A 19,719-nucleotide genomic window follows, 5' to 3' on the forward strand; every position below is an offset into this window, starting at 1 on the left:
CATATTTCATTAGTGGATTTGGTGGAGCTTCACTGTATCTATATACCATTCATGCAAAAAGACAACCCAATTAATACAATATAAAAATACTTGTCCAGTGGCATCAGTTTCCTCCTAGAATAACAAATGTAGTCTTTGAGCTGCCAGCTTAAAGAGATTCTGCTAGGAGAGGAAGAAGTGTAAGAAAACTGCTTTTGCAGCCTACTGAAAAACAAAGCATGCCATTTCAAACATGCTAATTAGTGTACTACAAAATGTTTCTAACCACCTTTCTGTTATATTTTTAAGCCTTTGCCATTACTTGATAAGTTTTTCTTAAAGGAACTTTAAAAAATCACATCACTGCATAGAAATGGGGTAAAAAGCTATTTAGAGTAATAAAGAGACACATCTTGCTCAGAGAAGCCTAAGCCCATGTTTGATAAGATGCAGATTGACTAAACATCTCAGTGGCTTTAAGAGTTTCCAACACAGAATTTCTACTTGAGTAAAGAGGAAGCCATTAGAGAAGCCATACATTTCACTGACTTGTTTAGCCTGTTGGTCTTTGAGATGTGGGGTTAGACAGTTCTGACATACCAACATTTTAATACTTGTCACAAACTTCTATATACTTTATATACTATAAAACATTTAAAAAAGGCATATATTAATTCAGTAATGGTAAAGACAAACCTTGATATTTTAAAAAAATTCCTTTTCAGTAACCTCAAGTAATTCTATATCTGCCAACTGTACCAAACAGAAGTGACATAATCTTACACAATAGCTGTGACTACGATTAATATTATTATACGCTATCCATTTTGATTTACAGTGAACTCACATAACCTTGGATTGCGTTATCTTCCTTTTGTTGCCGGTATCCCAAAGATTATTCATCCCTATTGATACTTCCATGATCGGCTTCAGGTAAATCAATAGCAGAGCATGGGAATCAGTTCCTAAACTGACTGGCATTTTCTGCATTTGATTATTTTTCCCAATGCAGTTTCGCAAAACCCAGATCATGCAGGATTTTGCCAAGAATAAACAGGTTTTGGAAATAGTTCTCTTTGAAATGAACTAAGTATAATGTAGAGAGTGGTATTCTAAGAAAGATTACAATTGGCCTTTTGGTGTTGCAACTCTGCAGTTTGGAATTTCAGTCTGATTACCCGAGCAACCAGCCAGTAGACTGAATGGCAGACTGGAAGCCAAATAGGCTTCCAGTCTTTATGCCAATCTACCGGTTGCCCAGTCAGACCCATCACGCAATCTACCAGTTGCAGTGTCTACCTCATAATAAATGTTAATTTCAAGGTAAACTTCCTCTTTAGAAATGGGAATAACCTTGCCCCACCCTTTGTATTTGGTCCACAAGTTTTGAGGATCTTTGTACACATCAACATGTAATGTTTAGTAGTGCTAGCCTTTGATCTTTTATTCTGCATATCATTATATTTAGCTTGCTCAGGTACAGCAGAACCTACTCCAAGTGGCTGTTGGGAGTTTAATTAGCCCCCAGACACCTTTAAATGTCCCTAGATACAAACAGGGCATGGCCTTACCATGGCAGCTGCTGCGGTTTGGTTCACCTGGTGCTGGGCTGCCTTTATTTTGGCTTGCAAGTGTGCAGGGGGATGAAAGTACTTGCATTTCTCCCGAGAGCATCTCCCTTTGATGTAATCCATGCAAACAGTTACAGTGTTTTCATTTGTGTCAATCATAGCAATGTCTATTGGGTGAGCATAACGACAGTCGTTCTCACCACGGGTACAGTTCCCCCTCTGGAACTCTCTGCATACCTGCAATACATGAAACATATAACCGTATTCCTTTTTGTTTTGTGAGATATGCACACATACATTTATTAAAATACAGGATGTAAAAGCAAGAAATACAATGAAAATTGCTTTCTTACAATTGTCGAACAGTCTAACACTGAGTGGTTCAGCTTCTTTCTACTTTAAATGTAGGCAATTTAATTGATTTAGACAGACACATGGATACAAATTGACATGTATGTTATCACAATAGGGCCAAATCAGACCCATCAGGCAAGGATCTTTACTGCAAGGGATTTTCCAGCATTCTTGATTGATACCTGATCAATTCTCCAGACATTGTTTTGGCCAAATACAGTGCCAACTTGGCCAAATGCTTCCTGTGTGCTGCCAGCTCAAGTCTGTTTTATATTATATCAAATAATAATATCATCCAACTAATATCCCATTGATACCTGTATTATAGAGCAGCTATTGTAGCCTTACTACAGTCAGAAACCCCTGCTTTTGGCTCCTGTAAGCTCTTGTCTTTTGCTACTTGTCAAGTATTCTCCTCTGGGGCAGAGCTTTGTCCCTCCTGGGTTGCATCAGAATTTAAAGAGCAAGTTTACTTCTGCACAAGCGACAGGACTATGAAGCACAAAGCATATTTGAAACTTCAACAACAACCCCAACTTATAACTGACACAGGAAGGGCCAGTTCATGCCTCACTCCTTTTTGGTTCTGATAATTAAACAAGGGGAATTGTGATTTTTCACAATCCACTGAAAATGACAGCACTCTCAGGAAAATGCTCTGGCTCTTGCTTTATTTTTTAGCAGTTGTATTTAGCGGTTTTAGCAGTTGTATTTATTTGGTTAAACCTAACATTTCCCAGTCAATTCGTTTCCTTGTCTTTTAATATGCAAATTTACTTTAAGTTAATATGTATTTGAATGTTTTTATTTGCTGCTATAATTTTCCTAATTAAGGACAGTGTATTTATACATCAACAGCATGGGTATTCTCCATTATGCTTCACATGGAATATAAGATTTCCTCAGGCCACCGCTCACTGGCACTGATAGCAGCGAGTCATTTTCTGTACAAGGGGGTCAAAGTTGCCTTCCTGTTTAATGCCTTAAATATGTCCCCTCTGAGCATATGTTGTAGTTAGTGTTTCCTCTTCAAACTTTAGTCTTCGAGCATTAGGTCACATGTTGCCATTAACCACATACCTCTAGTTTGTCTGTGCGCACAAGTTTCTGACCAGCAGAGCCTCCAGGTACTGTAACAGCTGGGTTACCAGAAACCAAGACAGGTGTATTTGGTAGAAGCTCAGCAGGAACTAAGCCCATTCCTGGGGATACATGACTTAGGTATGGGCTAAAAGCCATTGAAGGGCTGGTAGCAAGTGATGGTGTCACAGGGAATGTGGTCTGTTGGTAAGAAAACAAATTGCATTAGTTATTTCATGTTTATCATGTTTATATGGTTAATGATGACAAACTCACAATAGCTTTAGACTAAACCTGCTACATTGACCAATGGCACAATTACAGATTCCACTCTCACAAATTCCAAGCAGGAAATACTTAATTTGCTATATTACAAAACGGAATTATACACGTATCAAGGTTTGGATTGTATGACAAGATTTCCAGAGGATTAAATAGGTAAATATTAGCCAGTATAACCATCCCCATGGTCTAAATGAGTGGAGGCAGTATAGGGAAGCTGTATCAGCCACTTTCGGTTCCTGGTTTGCTAGTACTGCCCACAATACACTCTCCAATTGAATGAAGTCACATTTTCTCTCCGGACAGATCAAGTGCAATCCAGAGGAATCACAGAACACTGTTAACATAAGGGCTCATTTATATCCACAAGTGCAATGGGTAACTTGCACTTTTCCCAGCAGTGAGTTGTGCCTAAAACCACTTTTATTAAAGTTACTTGCATGAAAATATGCTCTTTACACTTTCACTTGGCATTGCTCAGTCCTTCTTGTATTCTATTCCAAATCAGGTGCCGCTGTACCTATTGACACAGGGGTACACTGGAGCTACCGCCACCTCTTGACCAAGTAGAAGCTCCAGGGTTTCCTCAGCACCCTGTATAAATTGATACAGCACACTTACGGTTGAAAATACAGGGAGGACAATTCCCTTGCATACCGTACACAGAAAAGCACATGCATAGTTGCGTCCGTTTTAGCAAACTGGACACAACTGTGGTAGGTGCAGTGCAATTGCTTTGCGAGGTTCACCCATTTGTGTCTCCAATAACACTGGAATTGTGGGAGAAAAAAACATCGCAATTGTGCTTGAAATTGCACTTTGCACACTGCGTCTAGGTAGGTGTAGTCTACCAGTCTACATATTGATTTTGGTAATAAAACAGAAGATGACCAAACTGCCTCATGATACTTACATGAATAGCAACCTAGTCTACTATGAATGTAATATTCATCCTGCAATTTGTATATCAATGTCTCCTCTCTTATTTTGGTCAACTGCTTTTCCTCTATAAACTCATCCAAACAAAGTAATCAAAATGAAAAACAGACAAAAAAAACCCATAAAAGATAAAAAAAAAACAACAACTATGCAGAGACATTTTTCTTCATATCTTGTAGTGTTCATCAACAAAAAAAAAACTAGTAAAATGTGCAATTTTTGAATATTTCATGCAAAATGGTTGCTAAACTGTTCCCAACACAATTGCTCTTCTAGTCTAAAGCTTATCTAGTATATGGCTTACTGGCATTTGGTATAAACTTGTACAGATCATTTAGGTTCAGTAATACTCTTCTCCATCACAATTCAAGCCCATTGATGTGTTTAATAGTCACAATTAGGGCTAAACCTAACCCCCAGTGCTAATATTTGAGCACAATATATTCTGACCCCACTGAGTGACATACTGTAACTACATCCCTGGGGGCAAACTTTGTGCCTGAATGCGTGATGTGTGCCCTACATGATCTATACGAAAATGAATCTCTCAGACTCTTACCTAGGGACATATTATATGAGCTGTGCTAGTGACAAAAGCCTAGCATGACAGAACACAAACTTGGACACTACTGGTTTATTAGACATGCAGATGCCATTATTGAACATTGCTTTCTCTGGTCGCCAGACCCTTCTTTGGTCATTTATGTAATTAGTTGCCAGAAAAGATTTCTTGAAACGTTTGACTCCATACAATTCAGTTTCTTGCTAATCCTACATAAGTAAATAGGCAGTATACCAGATTTTATAAGGAAAATATAATTTATGAATCCCAAATGAATAATCCTGTATATTTGAAGAAGAATAGCCCAGGTTCTATACATAGGACCCCTGTCATATAGATGAATGAATTCCACAGTTCCACAGTTAATTATCCTATTTTCTTAGTTCTATTATTTTAAAGGGAGAACTAGCCCTATATTATATTTTGCAGTGTGAAGCTATACAAAAATTTATTAAAATAATTAAATGACTCAAGGAAATGTCCAATAACAGATAAGACAACATGACTAGTGGTATTACACCCCGGGAAGTTGCAACTGCATGACATTTTATTAGGTCAGTGTCCAAGGATTATTTGATTCTTTGAGTAAAGCTTCAGGTACAGTGTTGGTTGGATAAAAGGAGCCTTAAAGGCGGTGGTAAGAGTGAAATTGGTATTACTTAAAGTAATAACTTAAGCTAGCCATACAATGAAAATCTGCTCATTTTGTGAGGTTGCAAAACAAACATATTTTTCCCAATATGCTCATCTTGAGGTGGGCGATATTGGACTGATAATTTAGTTTGGCCCTAGGGACAACTAATCGGATCACAATTCCGAGGATTTATGTGATTTGGGCAAGGACAGCATCAACTATCCAATGCAGCCAACACTCTGGTGAGATTATTAAACATGTCTGATCAATCTCTGGCTGATTTTTAGCCAGATATCAGTCAGGCAGGTCCACCAGATAGCCACATTCATGGGCAGATAAGCTGCTGAACCAAACTGGCAAAATAGTGTCCATTTTTCTTAAAGGAACAGTAACACCAAAAAATTAAAGTGTATAAAACTAACTAAAATATAATGTGCTGCTGCCCTGCACTGGTAAAAGTTTTCTGTTTACTTCAGAAAGTCTACAATAATTTATATAAATAAGCTGCTGTGTTGCCATGGGGGCAGCCATTCAAAGGAGAAAAGGCACAGGCACATAGCAGATAACAGATAAAACACTATTGTATTCTACAGAACTTATCTGTTATCTGCTATGTAACCTGTGCCTTTTCTCCTTTTTTCCAGCTTGAATGGCTGTCCCCATGGCTACACAGCAGCTTATTATATAAATTATAGTAGTGTTACTGTAGCAAACATACCAATTTTACCAGTGCAGGGCAACAGTGCATTATATTTTTATTACTTTAAAGCTCTTTTATTTTTGGGTGTTACTGTTCCTTTAAATGTATTTAGTCTGGTTATTTATTGAGGCTACTAACTTGCCTTATATTAAATCTGTTTTTAAATGTACAGCAGAACAATAAATTCACAAATCAAACACGGGTCATTATAATAATAAATACAAATAAATATAAAGTACAGCTGCACTAAGATTAAAAGTTAGGAGACCTATTTATAAATATTTTCATTTTTGTTGTTGTTTTAAACCACAAATAAACTTCCACCACAAATGTCTAGTCAATTATTTAAAGATCTGAATTGAAAAAGGACAAAAGAATTAAAATGCAGAATGAAAATATCGCTGCGTGTATGGCCAGCTTAAACTTCCCAGTTTACTAGGTTGGTCCGGGTGCTCATGCCCCAGCCCCTCAGCATAGGGGAGTCTTTTAGTAAGATACAAGAGAGGAGAACAGGCAGGCACTCCGGATACTTCAAAAAGTTGATGTAGAACTCAGGTGTAATGTAAAATCATGAAATTTATTAATTATAACACATGAATTCTATAGAGCCTATAGCATTCATGTGTAATAATTAATAAACTTTCATGATTTTACTTTACACCTGAGTTGTACATCTACTTTTTGAAGTATCCGGAGTGCCTGCCTGTGCTCATCTCTTGTATCTTACTATGTAAAAGCCACCCTAAGGGGCACATTTACTAATCCACGAATCCAAATCCGAATGGGAAAAATTCGGATTGGAAACGAACATTTTGTCGTAGCTGTTACGATTTGCTTGTATATTGTCGCGACTTTTTCGTATTGAGCGCTCGTAAACGGCGGGCAAAGCTTTCAGACTTTGCATGATTTTGGAAGCCTCCCATAGGACTCAATGGCACTCTGCAGCTCCAACCTGGCCCAAGGAAAGTCACGATACTGAAGCTTGAATGAATCCGAAACTTTTGTACTCGGAGCGACGGCTACAAAAAAGTCATAACGGCTACGAAAAAGTCGTGACAATTTAAGAAAAAGTCGTGACAATTTACGAAAAAGTCGTAATGGCTACGAAAAAGTCGCGACAATTTACGAAAATACCAATCATTACGAAAAAAACGCATTTGGACGCTTTTCGAACGCTTTTCGAACGTTCGTGGATTAGTAAATGTGCCCCTAAGTGTCAGAGACAAGAGGAAGGCGATCCCTGCCCTATAGGTTATAGTAACTAAAAATATATTTTTAAATAAAAATGGTAGCTCATCCCAGAAGACTGTAGCTTTTGGGCAATTCCACCAAATGTGAATAAAACTGACACCAACAATAACATAGAGACAAGGAACATGGATCAGATTTGTTTCCTTGCTGGTGTTAGTTACCATTTTGGTGACATTTTGTGGGACTCTTTGCTGGGTTTGTTAATTTCTTTTTCACGCCGTCCATATTGCATATAAGTCATTTCAAGTACCAACAGCAACATAAAAACTAGTGCAACCTAGAGATATCTGTGGTGCAAAAAGGTAAGGTACTGAAGGTTAAATTCATGCCTATAGAATATTTTGGTTCCTTCTATATGGTCCTTTTTACTCTGTACTAATATTAAAAACAAAAGCCTTTAAGTATAAATACAGTTGATATATTTGTTTATATCTGCATAGCTGTCTTTGCTGTTTTCTACCACGAATATCTATTTAAATGTTTGCATTTATTTATTTATTTAGGGTCCCCCAACTTCACCATAGCACTTCCACAATTTGTACAATAAAAAGATATTTGATAAAATGCAGCCTCATGGAGAGTTTTAAATATATAAAATGAATACTGACACAATCTATTAATATCAATGTTAGTATAAACAGTATGGACATAGTAAGCATGATCAGAAAGAATATGTCATCAGAATGTATAAAATGTTTTAAGCTCAAATTACATTTTTTCAGAATGTCAAGTGAAACCTACTACTACTTATTAAGGTATTGCTCTACACGTAAGTATCCATTTAGAGACATTAAACATAATTTGCTAATTATTTTCCAGACAGACATAGGGTATAATAATATATGTCAGCATTTAAATATCATAGATTTAGGCTTTATAAACAGGTCTTAGGTTAAGTGGAAGCCATGCAAATGATTATTCATGTTAAAGTAAAGTTTTAGCAGAACACTATATTTATTCCTATTTAATTAACTAACAATGATCTTCGATCACTGATCCTTCAGCATTACAGACTACATAAAGAAGATCCCACGGAGCACAGTAAAGCTAGTGCCTGAACAAATGCTAACAAGCTAAAGAATATTGATAAAGATGCTTTTTACTTAGGAACCCCAACAATATATATTCCCCTTCTTTGTAATTTTTTTAAAGAAATCTAAATAAACATTTGTAATTAGAAAAGCAAATGTTGCCACTGCTTGTTTTCATTTTAGTCACAATATAAACAACACAAAAAGCCCACACCGCTGCACTAGCAGAATAATCCTAATGCCCCATGGAGTGGTTCACCCACAATCACCCACAATCAATCTCTGCTACTGCGGGTGACTAATCGCTCTGTAATGCCTTTCCACAGGCAACAAAGGCAATCGGCGTTGGAAAGGCCTACACATTGCTTTGGTTTCCGAAGTCATGCAAAGTTTCATCCTGCAAGCAACTTCGTGCAACTTTAAAAAACCGAAGCAATGTGTAGGCCTTTCCAGAGATGATTCCCTTAAATGCCAGAGGAAAGGAATTTAGACGAGAATAGAACAGGAATTCGCCCAGGCGATGCCTGAGACAGGTATGTAAAATGGTGGTGCAGTGCTCAGAATTTCTTTCACAGGCTGGTGCGGTTCTTATCCAACAGAAGCACCACCATGGGTAAAAACTTAGGAATCTGTTTCACAGGGGTTGCCTTCCATTTTGGCACCCCCCAGTGAAACAGACTTTACATGTCCTTTAAAGAAACAATAAAGGATAAACTAATTTCCTTTGTGTAGCAACGTTTTAAAATGAATAATATAAGTATTTTTTATTGAAGTGCTATATATTGCATTATTTATCAAATTTACTTAATAGGATTTCACAGTGAAATTACTGCAACTAAAGTTGACACAGAGAAATCAGGGTAGTGACATTATAAAAGTTGTAACTTCTACAAATGCCTTATTTTCTCATAAATGTCATAACATCTACAAGCGTCTTATTTTCTACCTGTGTTTACGTTTCCACTGAAATGGCATTTTAGTGCTAACCTTAATAACATGATATTTAGTAAATGATAAAGGGTACATGGAGTCATTATCTGGCATAGTATGATCTTTTAAAGTGTTCTATATCCAAAAAGTTAAGAAAGTGTTAGATACAGATATAATTATGGCCCTTCTATTTAGGAAAGAAAAGAGCAGCTACGATTTGTCCCCAGTAGACCTAAATAAGGGTATATAACCGAATATAAGCTAAGGTACCTAATTGAAAACTGGAAAAACTTATTGACTCGAGTATAAGCCTTGGGTGGGAAATGCAGCAGCTACTGCTAGGTTTCAATAATCAGTAATCAGAGTATATGTTTTTAAATATTTATTTCAAAGAAAAATGGTAAATTAGCTCTGTAAGTGGAGAAGAGGGTCAACAAAAACAATTGTTTTATCAACAATGATACCTTAAGGGGCACATTTACTTACTCACGAACGGGCCGAATGCGTCCAATTGCGTTTTTTTCGTAATGATCGGTATTTGGCGATTTTTCGGAAAATTATCGCAACTTTTTCGTTGTCATTCCGAATGTTGCGCAAAATCTGGCGATTTTTTAGTAGCGTTAAAACTTGCGCGAAAAGTCGCGTCTTTTTCGTAGCCATTCCGAAAGTTGCGCAAAATGTTGCGATTTTTTCGTAGCGTTCGGATTCATTCAAGCTTCAGTATGGTGACTTTTCTTGGGCCAGGTTGGAGCTGCAGGGTGCCATTGAGTCCTATGGGAGGCTTCCAAAATCATGCTAAGTCTGAAAGTTTCGCCCGCCGCTTACGAGCGCTCAATACAAAAAAGTCGCGACAAGATACGAGCGAATCGTAATGGCTACGAAAAACTTGCATTTTTTCGCGCAAATCATATTGGTAACGAAAAAGTCGTGACAATTTCCAAAAAGTCGTAAAGGCGCTGAAAAAATCGCAAAAAAATACGAAAAAGTCGCAAAATGTTCGTTATCCAATCGGAATTTTTCCAATTCGGATTCGAATTCGTGTCTTAGTAAATCAGCCCCTAAGAGTACTACCTCCTTAGCTCAATCAGCAACTAATCTAAAACACAAAGTTTATATAGAATATAAAGTGCAATGTCTAGTGCAGAATGAAACAGGTGAGGATGGTAGATGAAGATTAATTTGTAAGCGGGCCAGGGCACTGGAGGGTCTGGTTGCAGGTGGCCTAATCTGCACACAAAGGACAGAGGGTGCTAGTCTGGAGGGACTCAAGGCACCCGACTCGAGTATAAGCCGAGGGTCACTTTTTCAGCACATTTTGGGTGCTGAAAAACTAGGCTTATACTCAAGTATATACAGTAACACAGCAGAGATGCTCCTTTTTGAACATATCAGGAATACTTACGATTGGCTGTAGCTGTGTGCCTGGGAGCATGAATTGCATCTGCTGTGCAAGCATTGCCGCTGCTGTCTTTTGCTGTATAAGATTGTTCCTTCCATTGATTTCTAACTGAGTTTTTAAATGCGGGGGAGGATGTAGATATTTACAATTTTCTCTTGTACACCGACCCTAAAGGCAAAATAGAAAGAAACAAGGATGAGTTTCACTGAGTGCATAGAGAAAATCTATAAATAAACTACTGAACTGGCTTAATATTTGTGAAATTTTCAGCACTCACAAATGTTTCAGGTTAATTTCACTTATCTACTAAGTTGAAAACATCTAACCAGTTAACACAGATACATACTGAATAGAGTAAACATGTGCAGGCATTTTGCTCAGTGAATATGCTTGTTACTGATTCATTAACAAATATAGCCCCATAGCTAGTGGTGCACTTCGGTCTATGACACATGGAGGACTGAGCTAAACCTGCTGTAACATTATAAGCAAACTTTAGCACAAATGCTGTCACTGTATTCTACAAGAAGAAAACTTGGGTCTGGCCCTAGAATGTTGCTCACCCAGGGTCAGACTGGGCCAGTGGGACACCATGAAAAAACCTGGTGGATCTATCGCTCCCCCCTCCGCTGCCCCCCCCCCCCCCCCCCCACAACTTAAAATCTAGACAAATCTGATGCATGGTGCTTATATGGGTGTCTACTACATATAATTTAACTGATATGCGCTATGGTGCATATACCACTCAAACACGTTACCCTTTTCTTTACCCCACAGCACATCTTTTAAACTTAATTGCTTGTTAGATTCCCTATAATGTTTAAAACCACACAACACCAATTATCCAGTCAATTTTATGGTCACATCAAACACCATTCTTTCTCTATTTCAGTACCCCAAGACATTAAGAGACAAACACATTTGCACTTAAATCAAACAATCATACAAAGACTGAGATTCATAACTGAGGCTTTTGTCTTGAAGCCCCACGAGGCAACAAGGGATCATTCAATTTCTTTAATGGCAGCCAAACAGGCAACATAACTGCCAAAAACATGAAATTTAGAGCTCAAAAGGTGAATGGTTTCCTTGCAAGAGTTTATGTCAAATAAAGAGAAAAGCAGATATATGGTCTTTTTCCCCCCAAGGAAATACACTGACGCAAGGACACTGCCTTGACGGGCGCACTGCAGAAATTATTTTTAGTTTTTTTCTTTTAGGGACAATAACATGAGGAACTGCTGTACTCCATATTACTGTGGAACAATCTCAATGCAAGAGGTTAGACTAATTGCCTGGAGGCTGAATCCTGGACATAGGCAGGGTAAGTTTAGGGTCCTTGGAGCTTACCCTCCCATCACTTTTGTTTACAGCACCTCAATACTCGAATTAGATACTCTTTTGGATCATGTTTTAACTCTAGAGTGGCTTGCACAGACGAAATAAAAACAGCAAATGTTATGTTTTAATCTTGTTAAATCTGTTTTTGTTCCACCATATTTAGACCAGATACTAAATGTGGTGGTGTTGAACTATAGCAGAGCTTAATCTACATCATTTTTGATATTTGTACTGTTTTCTGCACACCATAAATACCCTTAATTTCTGTGTAAAGGCAGCTAAGTGAAATATCATTTTTGCTTTATAAACTTTTTGGGAGTTTGGATGATGTGATTGAGGGTGGGGCTGGGTAAAAATGGATATTGATTCTATATTAATAGGGTGGTGTCGTGGAGATACAAAGGATCTTATTCAGAGCTATACAACAACTGACTTCCTGGGCAGACATAACCTGCTGCTATAGGAGACAATTGTTTTTATGGCATCCATATGGAAAATATTGACTGGTAAGTGTGACAGAAAGTTTGTGTTTACTAGGTTTCAAAGATAGCTGCCAATAATTTGCATTCCTATCCAGTGTTAATATGTTACCACAAAGTAACACATTCTGCAGTTATGGCTTTTTATTTGTAGCCGTCACCCTCTGCAGGTAAAAATCATGTCAGGAACCAATAGCTCGTCTAAAATATCCACCAGGTGGGTTCATAGCCTACAAGGCAGATGGAGAAGCCTGTATCATCCCAGTGGGTAGTCATGCAGTATACAATTTTAAGGCAAGATATCTAAAAGGCATAGACCTGGAGGATTTTTCAAAGCGTGTATGTGTATTAGTATTATTATAGCTTTTAGCTCTGTGCCATACATTTTTCATCAATAATAAATGTATTTGTTTCCTTTAGGGATGATAGTTGAGGTGCATCACTAACTGAACCTTTTTTTTTTTTTTTTTTTTTTAAATGTCAAATAAGCATCAATAGATTTCACATTAGGATGTTAGTTAATAAATGAAATATTTTCTGAATATAAAAAGTTGAGGGCTCAAACTAGGAATAAAATATTACATTTATTGCTATTATTTGTTTCCACTTCAATCTGTCAGGATCAAGTAACTGGGCATTCAGTCAATACCTAGGGAGATGTAAGCATTGTTATTTACCGCTCATCTCTGCAAAGGGAAAAATGTTAAATGATAGGCTTTCTCCAGCCAATATACTCTGCTTGATTACAGACTGTACAGGGTTTACATTTGAGAAATAAAGGGTTTCTGAATGAATGGTGCGATAGACATCTTTCAGCATGTTTAGCCCTCCCCGGCATTGGGCCTTGGCTGCGCTTCTTGTTATAGCTTGAGCTGTAGAGTTCAATGCCATAATTGGTTGGCATCTGATGTTGGCCTGAATGAAGAATGCAGCACTTGGGTGTACAATGGCACTTCTGTTTTATATGTCAGTGTCCTGAAAAAGCATTGAGAGGAACAAATACGTAACTCCTTGAGTCGTGAAAGAGTCCACAAAGAGGTGGCACTTCAGCTGATTTCAACATAAACCATGGTTTTTACAAAGGAATGTGTAATGAAAGGCAGCAGATGCAGAGACTAAAAATAAGTGCTGATAATATATGCTATTGCAAGGTTTGTGTTCAGTTGTATATTCCTGGTTTTAGTGTAATCCTTTTAACAAACTATACTGTGCATTGTTTTAGCTTCCCTTATATATCCTTGATTAATACAGTATATACTGTTATATTTTAACGGTTTAGTCCTTTTTGAAATGGAAGTGCCTGAGCTGCCCCTGGTTTTCTAAAGCTCATAGCTGGGTGTTTTTATGAAGCTATGTCTGAAACTCTGAATGCTGGTTTCCTTAAAGTACATGTAAACCCCCCCCAAAAATGTAATCAGTGAACAGCCTCTTTGAAATCTTTAAATACCTGCCACTCCTGCTATTCAGGTAATAGTAAGGCTGCAGCATCCCCTTAATCACTAGGGATTAATTCTCCTCCTGTAACCCACTCAGCCCCCTCCCTTAGAAACTGACCTTGGCTTTTGGATAACTGAGCATGCTCAGGTCTTCTCAACTCAGGTTACTAAACACATCCTCTAGTCTAGCAGCCAATGAAGAGGTAGCAATGCTGGTTTCCACAGAAACTCTGCTGTGCACACTGCTGAAGAAACATTCTTTTTTTCCTCCTAACCTTCTCTCCTAAACTCAGCTTAACTATTACAGTGCTCAATCCAAGCAGGATTTTTTTTTATTTTTTATCAAAGACAGTTCTGCCTGTGTAAGCCTGCATTCTTCACTGTATGAACTTCATTAGTGCATATGTGCTGGCATAATAAGTTGGCCCCAAAGTTAATACATTTGCCATTTATTTTACACAGCTTTTTACACCATTTTTTGGGCGACTTTTGTTAATAAATAGGCCCTTAGGACTTGCATTGACCATTTGTTTCCTGTTCAAATCAATGGAGAGCAGTTGCTGGCAAGCAAGAAACAGAGAGGACCTTGCCGGTTAAAATCCTCATTTCACATGTAACAATAATAATGGGTTTTCTATTAGGATTTATACAGGAAAATATATTTCTAGAATTCAAATTTTTAACATTCCAATAAACTTTATCTCGTATTATAATCACTAATTTGTGTATACCACGTTGCATATAATTGCACATTTTGATTGTATAGTTATCTCATAAAAAGTAATGTGAGCATACTTAAATCACTTTGTATTTTTCACTGATAATCACATGTAATTCCCAGGGGCATCACTGAGCCATAAAGGCATTTTAATGCTGCATTTTTAGTGATAAGAAAATACAGGAATATTCTACATGCAGCAGAAGTCGACTTTTTAACAGACTCCTGAAGAAACATTAAAATCAGTGTGGGAACTGGAATCTTGCCTTGAGGAATGCTCAAGAGTCAGAACTAGTAATGCAGGAATTGCAATTACCTTACAGTGTTTTAAACTATGGTGTATGGATAGGATATGTGAGAGACTGCTTGTTTACATATATAAAATAAGACTAAACAGGGTTGCTATTTCAAGAGGGAAAAAAGGAGGAACGGCATGGAACCTGTTAGTTGTGGTTCACAAATTTTTGTTGGACCACATGTTGAACATCTCTGACCTAAACCTTACTGCTTTAGGAAAACACAATTACAAATTGACCCTAAACTGCAGGTTAAAGCTGCCCTTTTTTAGAATTCTAAAGATTCAAGATGATTCAATGATGATAATGTATTGTTCAATTTTTTTTCATATTATGTGTAGTAATAACCCCTTATCACCTGAATAACACAGAATACACTTATTTACACAAAGCAAACACACTGCTACCTTAAAGAGATACTGACACCTGAAATTAAACTGTTTAAATTTATCATTACACTGTCTTTGCATGAGCTCTAGAATATTGCCATAAAAGTATTTGTCTAATGCTTTAACAGCAGGAGTCCGTTAGCATTAGAAGCTATAACTGACAGGTTGGGAAGGGACAGTCAGGTTGGCAAAACAGTCAAGTTCAGGAACTTTAAGTAACAATTACTTACAAAAGCATGCCTATCAGAAAAAAATGATCAACATGACCTATTGGTAACTTTAAATGTACATTAATATTTTGAAAAGTAGTTTTTTCGTGTCAGTATCACTTTAAGGGCTCTGGCACATGGGGAGATTAGTTGCCCGGCGGCGCGATTTCAGTGAAATTGTGGAAGTTTCCTCTCAAGGCAACTTCTGTGATTTCACTGAAATCGCCCCGCAACATATGCCATCCCACCGGCGATTTACATTTTCGCCGGTGGGATGGCATTTTGGGGAGATTAGTCGTCCGCGAACAGGGAGATTTGTCGCGGGCGAATAATCTCCCCGTGTGCCAGAGCCCTAAAACAAAGTTGAAAAAGCAGGTTTATCCAGTCTGGACAGGGGAATAGAGGTTTCTTGTGTCCAATATTTCCTAAATAAATCATCTGGACATTTTCTTGCTCAGAGTATATAGTGTTCATTTATAAGCACATTTGCAGTGTGGAAGGTACAATTTTAGGCACAAATGGCCATGCTTGTTTTACTTGCAACACATTTCCAGCATAACTGCAGCTGCAAGGTGGTGATGAACTAAAATGTGTGCCACTGCATCTGCACTTTGCAGCGTATTGCATACAATTGTGCTGAAAATCTTTGGTGTCGGATGTTGTCATTTCCAGTGCTTGCCATCAAAATAAAGCTTGTGTCTAGTTCTTTATTTGCATTGACACTGATGCAGGCTTCTTTTAGATGGCAGTAGCTCCAGGATTTCCCTGCATCAACAGGTGAATCAAGTGTAATTCTCTGAATCAGACCAATTTGGTGCCAAATTAAGCAATTGCATTTAGCAAGTACCTTTAATGAAAGGGGCCAATTTACACAACAGTTGTGCGACAGTAATTAACAGTAATACTATTAATAGTAAATTCTATATTACATTTAAATGGTGTATGTTCGATTTTATGTTTAAGTTTTATTTACAAATACAGTCGCAAGTGCAGTCATGCCAAAATCAATTCAAATTTTACTTGTATTTTTGAAGTTCATTAAATGTACTTGTGCCAAACAGGCACCTTGCACAATTGCCCATGGTATTATTTGCACAACAGGCATTGCATCTGTCGCTCAAGAGAATCCAGGAAATTCCAGGGTTCCTACAGCAGGCAGCATCAAAATGTGTTGCAGAATGTGTTGCTGCATCATTTAATAGCAGGACACTGGAAATTACACAATGTTGTCCATGACTTGTCTACTAGTGACTTATGCACACACAATGCATGAAACTGCAATTGTGGCTGGTGTAAACTTGAACAGCTGCAATTATACTGGAATGGTGGGGAAATTGCTGCAATGTGGGAGGAAGAAAACAAACTTGCACCCTGCACTTGCAGTTATACATAACCCTTAACTTGTTGAAAAACACTATGCAATAAAACACAAGTAGCATTCAAATTTTATTGCAGATTTATTGTCTTTAACATGCAACAGGTTAATTTTAAGGTTTCAGTCCCAATGCCATGACTGTAAGCTTTTATTGGCAAGGCCCACTTTACATTTTGTATAGGTCAGTATTTGTATGTAATATGCATGTTTCATGTATACAAACTGATTGTGTTAAAAAAAAAGATCATTGTATATTATTATCAGGCCAGTTAACCTACTTATGTTTTTGGCATGGCATGTGATAAGAAACTGGTGTACCTGGAGAAACAAACCCCTTTTTTCTCTCTTTAATTGCAGCTCAAGCGCTTTCTGTTTATGTGCTTATGTTTATTGCTATTCATGGTTGAATCCCAGCAGCCAGGTTGTGGCGGTATAGAGCACCCAGCTCATAAAGAGAAATGGAAGGGCAGTGCAGAGATTTTCATATCAAGAAAGACTACAGAACCCTAACAAAAAGACACAAACCAATAAACAAAAAGAATCTTTGCTGTAAAACAACACAGTAAAACTGCTGTTCTCCTGTTAGATGGGTAGTTCACTATAAAATGTATTTATTATGTTGTAGACAGAAGAATTCAATTTTATCTTCCCAATTTTTATTTTAATATTTTGTGGTTTTTAATCATTTTTTGTTATGCAACTCTCATTTTGTAATTTCAATGGATGAATTACCATAGCAAAAGGGCAGTGCTACAGTACTAGTAAAAATAAAGCTGAAGCTTTCCAGCCAATCTTTATTCTAGTTGCTGGGGTTTGAGATACTCTGACAATCAGACAGCTCATTAGTTGCAGGATAGAAATAGGCATAATAGGAATGCTAATGAAAAGATGCTTAGAAGAGGTTTTCTGTAATATATTAAGAGGCCTATTTATGATTTCCCAAGCCTTCAGGCTCAAGCAATCATAAAGGAAACTCCACGTGAGTTTGCTAATCCACATAATAAACTCACACGTGGTTTCCTTTATGCTTGCTCAAGCAATCATAAATAGGCCCCTAAATACTGCAGCTCTGCCTTGTCTATGGACAGGCTAATTTTCAGAACCCTCTTAAGAGCTGTTCATCAGCTTTTTTCTGCTGTGTAGAAAATTTTTGAGAGCACTCAGTTATACACTCTTTTTCTCTTTCAGGCTTACTTGCACTTACTGCAGGGTTAATGTAAATATTTGCTAAGGCAATGAATTGGAATTGTTGCATATAGTCCGAATAACACCCATATTATAAAATTCTTTCCATGTATTTTTTTTTGTATTCTTTTTCTATTCTCTTTAATTATAATGTATTGCAGATCTGCTTAGAATCACATTTTCTTTCATTATGCTAAATATTTGTTTTTGGGTGGATAACCAATACAGCTTTGTGCTGTGGGAAGAAACCAGAGCATCCAAAGGACACCCATGCAAGCATCTGTTAGGCTGGGCAGATGCTGGAAGATATCCAATCAAAGTTTTAACTCCTTTCTTATTAAGCATGTTAAAAATAACTGTATGGAGGTGCACAATGTTTGCTCTTCTAAAAAGATGAGCCCACTTACTTTGCAATACAAGTCAGGAACAAATGCACACTAAAACGCCAATGCTTCTGCTTTGTTCCTCTTATTTGTTGGACAGATGTTGGCCACAAATAGTCAAAATCTTGAGGCCTCTTGCTTTGACAGGTCAGAAATAATCCAGATAATGGCTTTACTGTGTGCTATCGTACACTGTACCCACAAACAACAAATTAGAAAGTACATGAGTTCAGGTCTTGCCAAAGTAGGGAGTCACTATGCTTTGATGCCATCGTTTGTTATGGACATATTTCTTGAGAAGTGCATTGAGCTGTCCTCTTGTCAGTGTTGATGTGCAGCTTCTCCTTCTCCCTCCTGTTCACAAGCCATCTTCCTACCCTATTCAGCAGCAGAAACTAAATACTGAAGTATACAGGAATCAAACTCAAACTAATGATTCCCAGACCCATAAACTGGAGGTTATCAGAATCCTACACCACTAGGCTGAAAATGGTGAAGAAAAGGAATCCAAATCCAAAAAGGCAATTTGAAGGCTTGTGGATACCCAGACTGGTTCTTTGTCAATGTAGCATTGCAGTCAAGCAGAACACAAGACTAACGCACACAAGATGCATAGGTACATACAGTGGCTTGCAAAAGTATTCGGCCCCCTTGAACTTTTCCACATTTTGTCACATTACAGCCACAAACATGAATCAATTTTATTGGAATTCCACGTGAAAGACCAATACAAAGTGGTGTACACGTGAGAAGTGGAACGAAAATCATACATGATTCCAAACATTTTTTACAAATAAATAACTGCAAAGTGGGGTGTGCGTAATTATTCAGCCCCCTTTGGTCTGAGTGCAGTCAGTTGCCAATAGACATTGCCTGATGAGTGCTAATGACTAAATAGAGTGCACCTGTGTGTAATCTAATGTCAGTACAAATACAGCTGCTCTGTGACGGCCTCAGAGGTTGTCTAAGAGAATATTGGGAGCAACAACACCATGAAGTCCAAAGAACACACCAGACAGGTCAGGGATAAAGTTATTGAGAAATTTAAAGCAGGCTTAGGCTACAAAAAGATTTCCAAAGCCTTGAACATCCCATGGAGCACTGTTCCACCGATCATTTAGAAATGGAAGGAGTATGGCACAACTGTAAAACCTACCAAGACAAGGCCGTCCACCTAAACTCACAGGCCGAACAAG

At 37.7% G+C, this 19,719-nt stretch overlaps 1 protein-coding gene across 5 annotated transcripts in view; it reads right to left on the reverse strand.

Annotated features, from left to right (window-relative positions):
* mbnl3 (muscleblind-like splicing regulator 3) overlaps nt 1–19,719 on the reverse strand; it is an 81,165-nt gene that overhangs the window by 15,010 nt on the left and 46,436 nt on the right. For all 5 annotated transcript variants that reach the window (XM_031891280.1, XM_012969436.3, XM_002932586.5 and 2 more), the window contains 3 exons: nt 10,716–10,880; nt 2,985–3,185; nt 1,551–1,787 (listed from right to left, as the gene is read on the reverse strand). In XM_031891280.1, the coding sequence (XP_031747140.1) occupies nt 1,551–1,787; nt 2,985–3,185; nt 10,716–10,880 (603 nt within the window). The remainder of the gene's footprint in view (nt 1–1,550; nt 1,788–2,984; nt 3,186–10,715; nt 10,881–19,719) is intronic.

Source organism: Xenopus tropicalis, chromosome 8 (genome assembly GCF_000004195.4).
Source record: "Xenopus tropicalis strain Nigerian chromosome 8, UCB_Xtro_10.0, whole genome shotgun sequence".
Lineage (NCBI taxonomy): Eukaryota > Metazoa > Chordata > Amphibia > Anura > Pipidae > Xenopus > Xenopus tropicalis.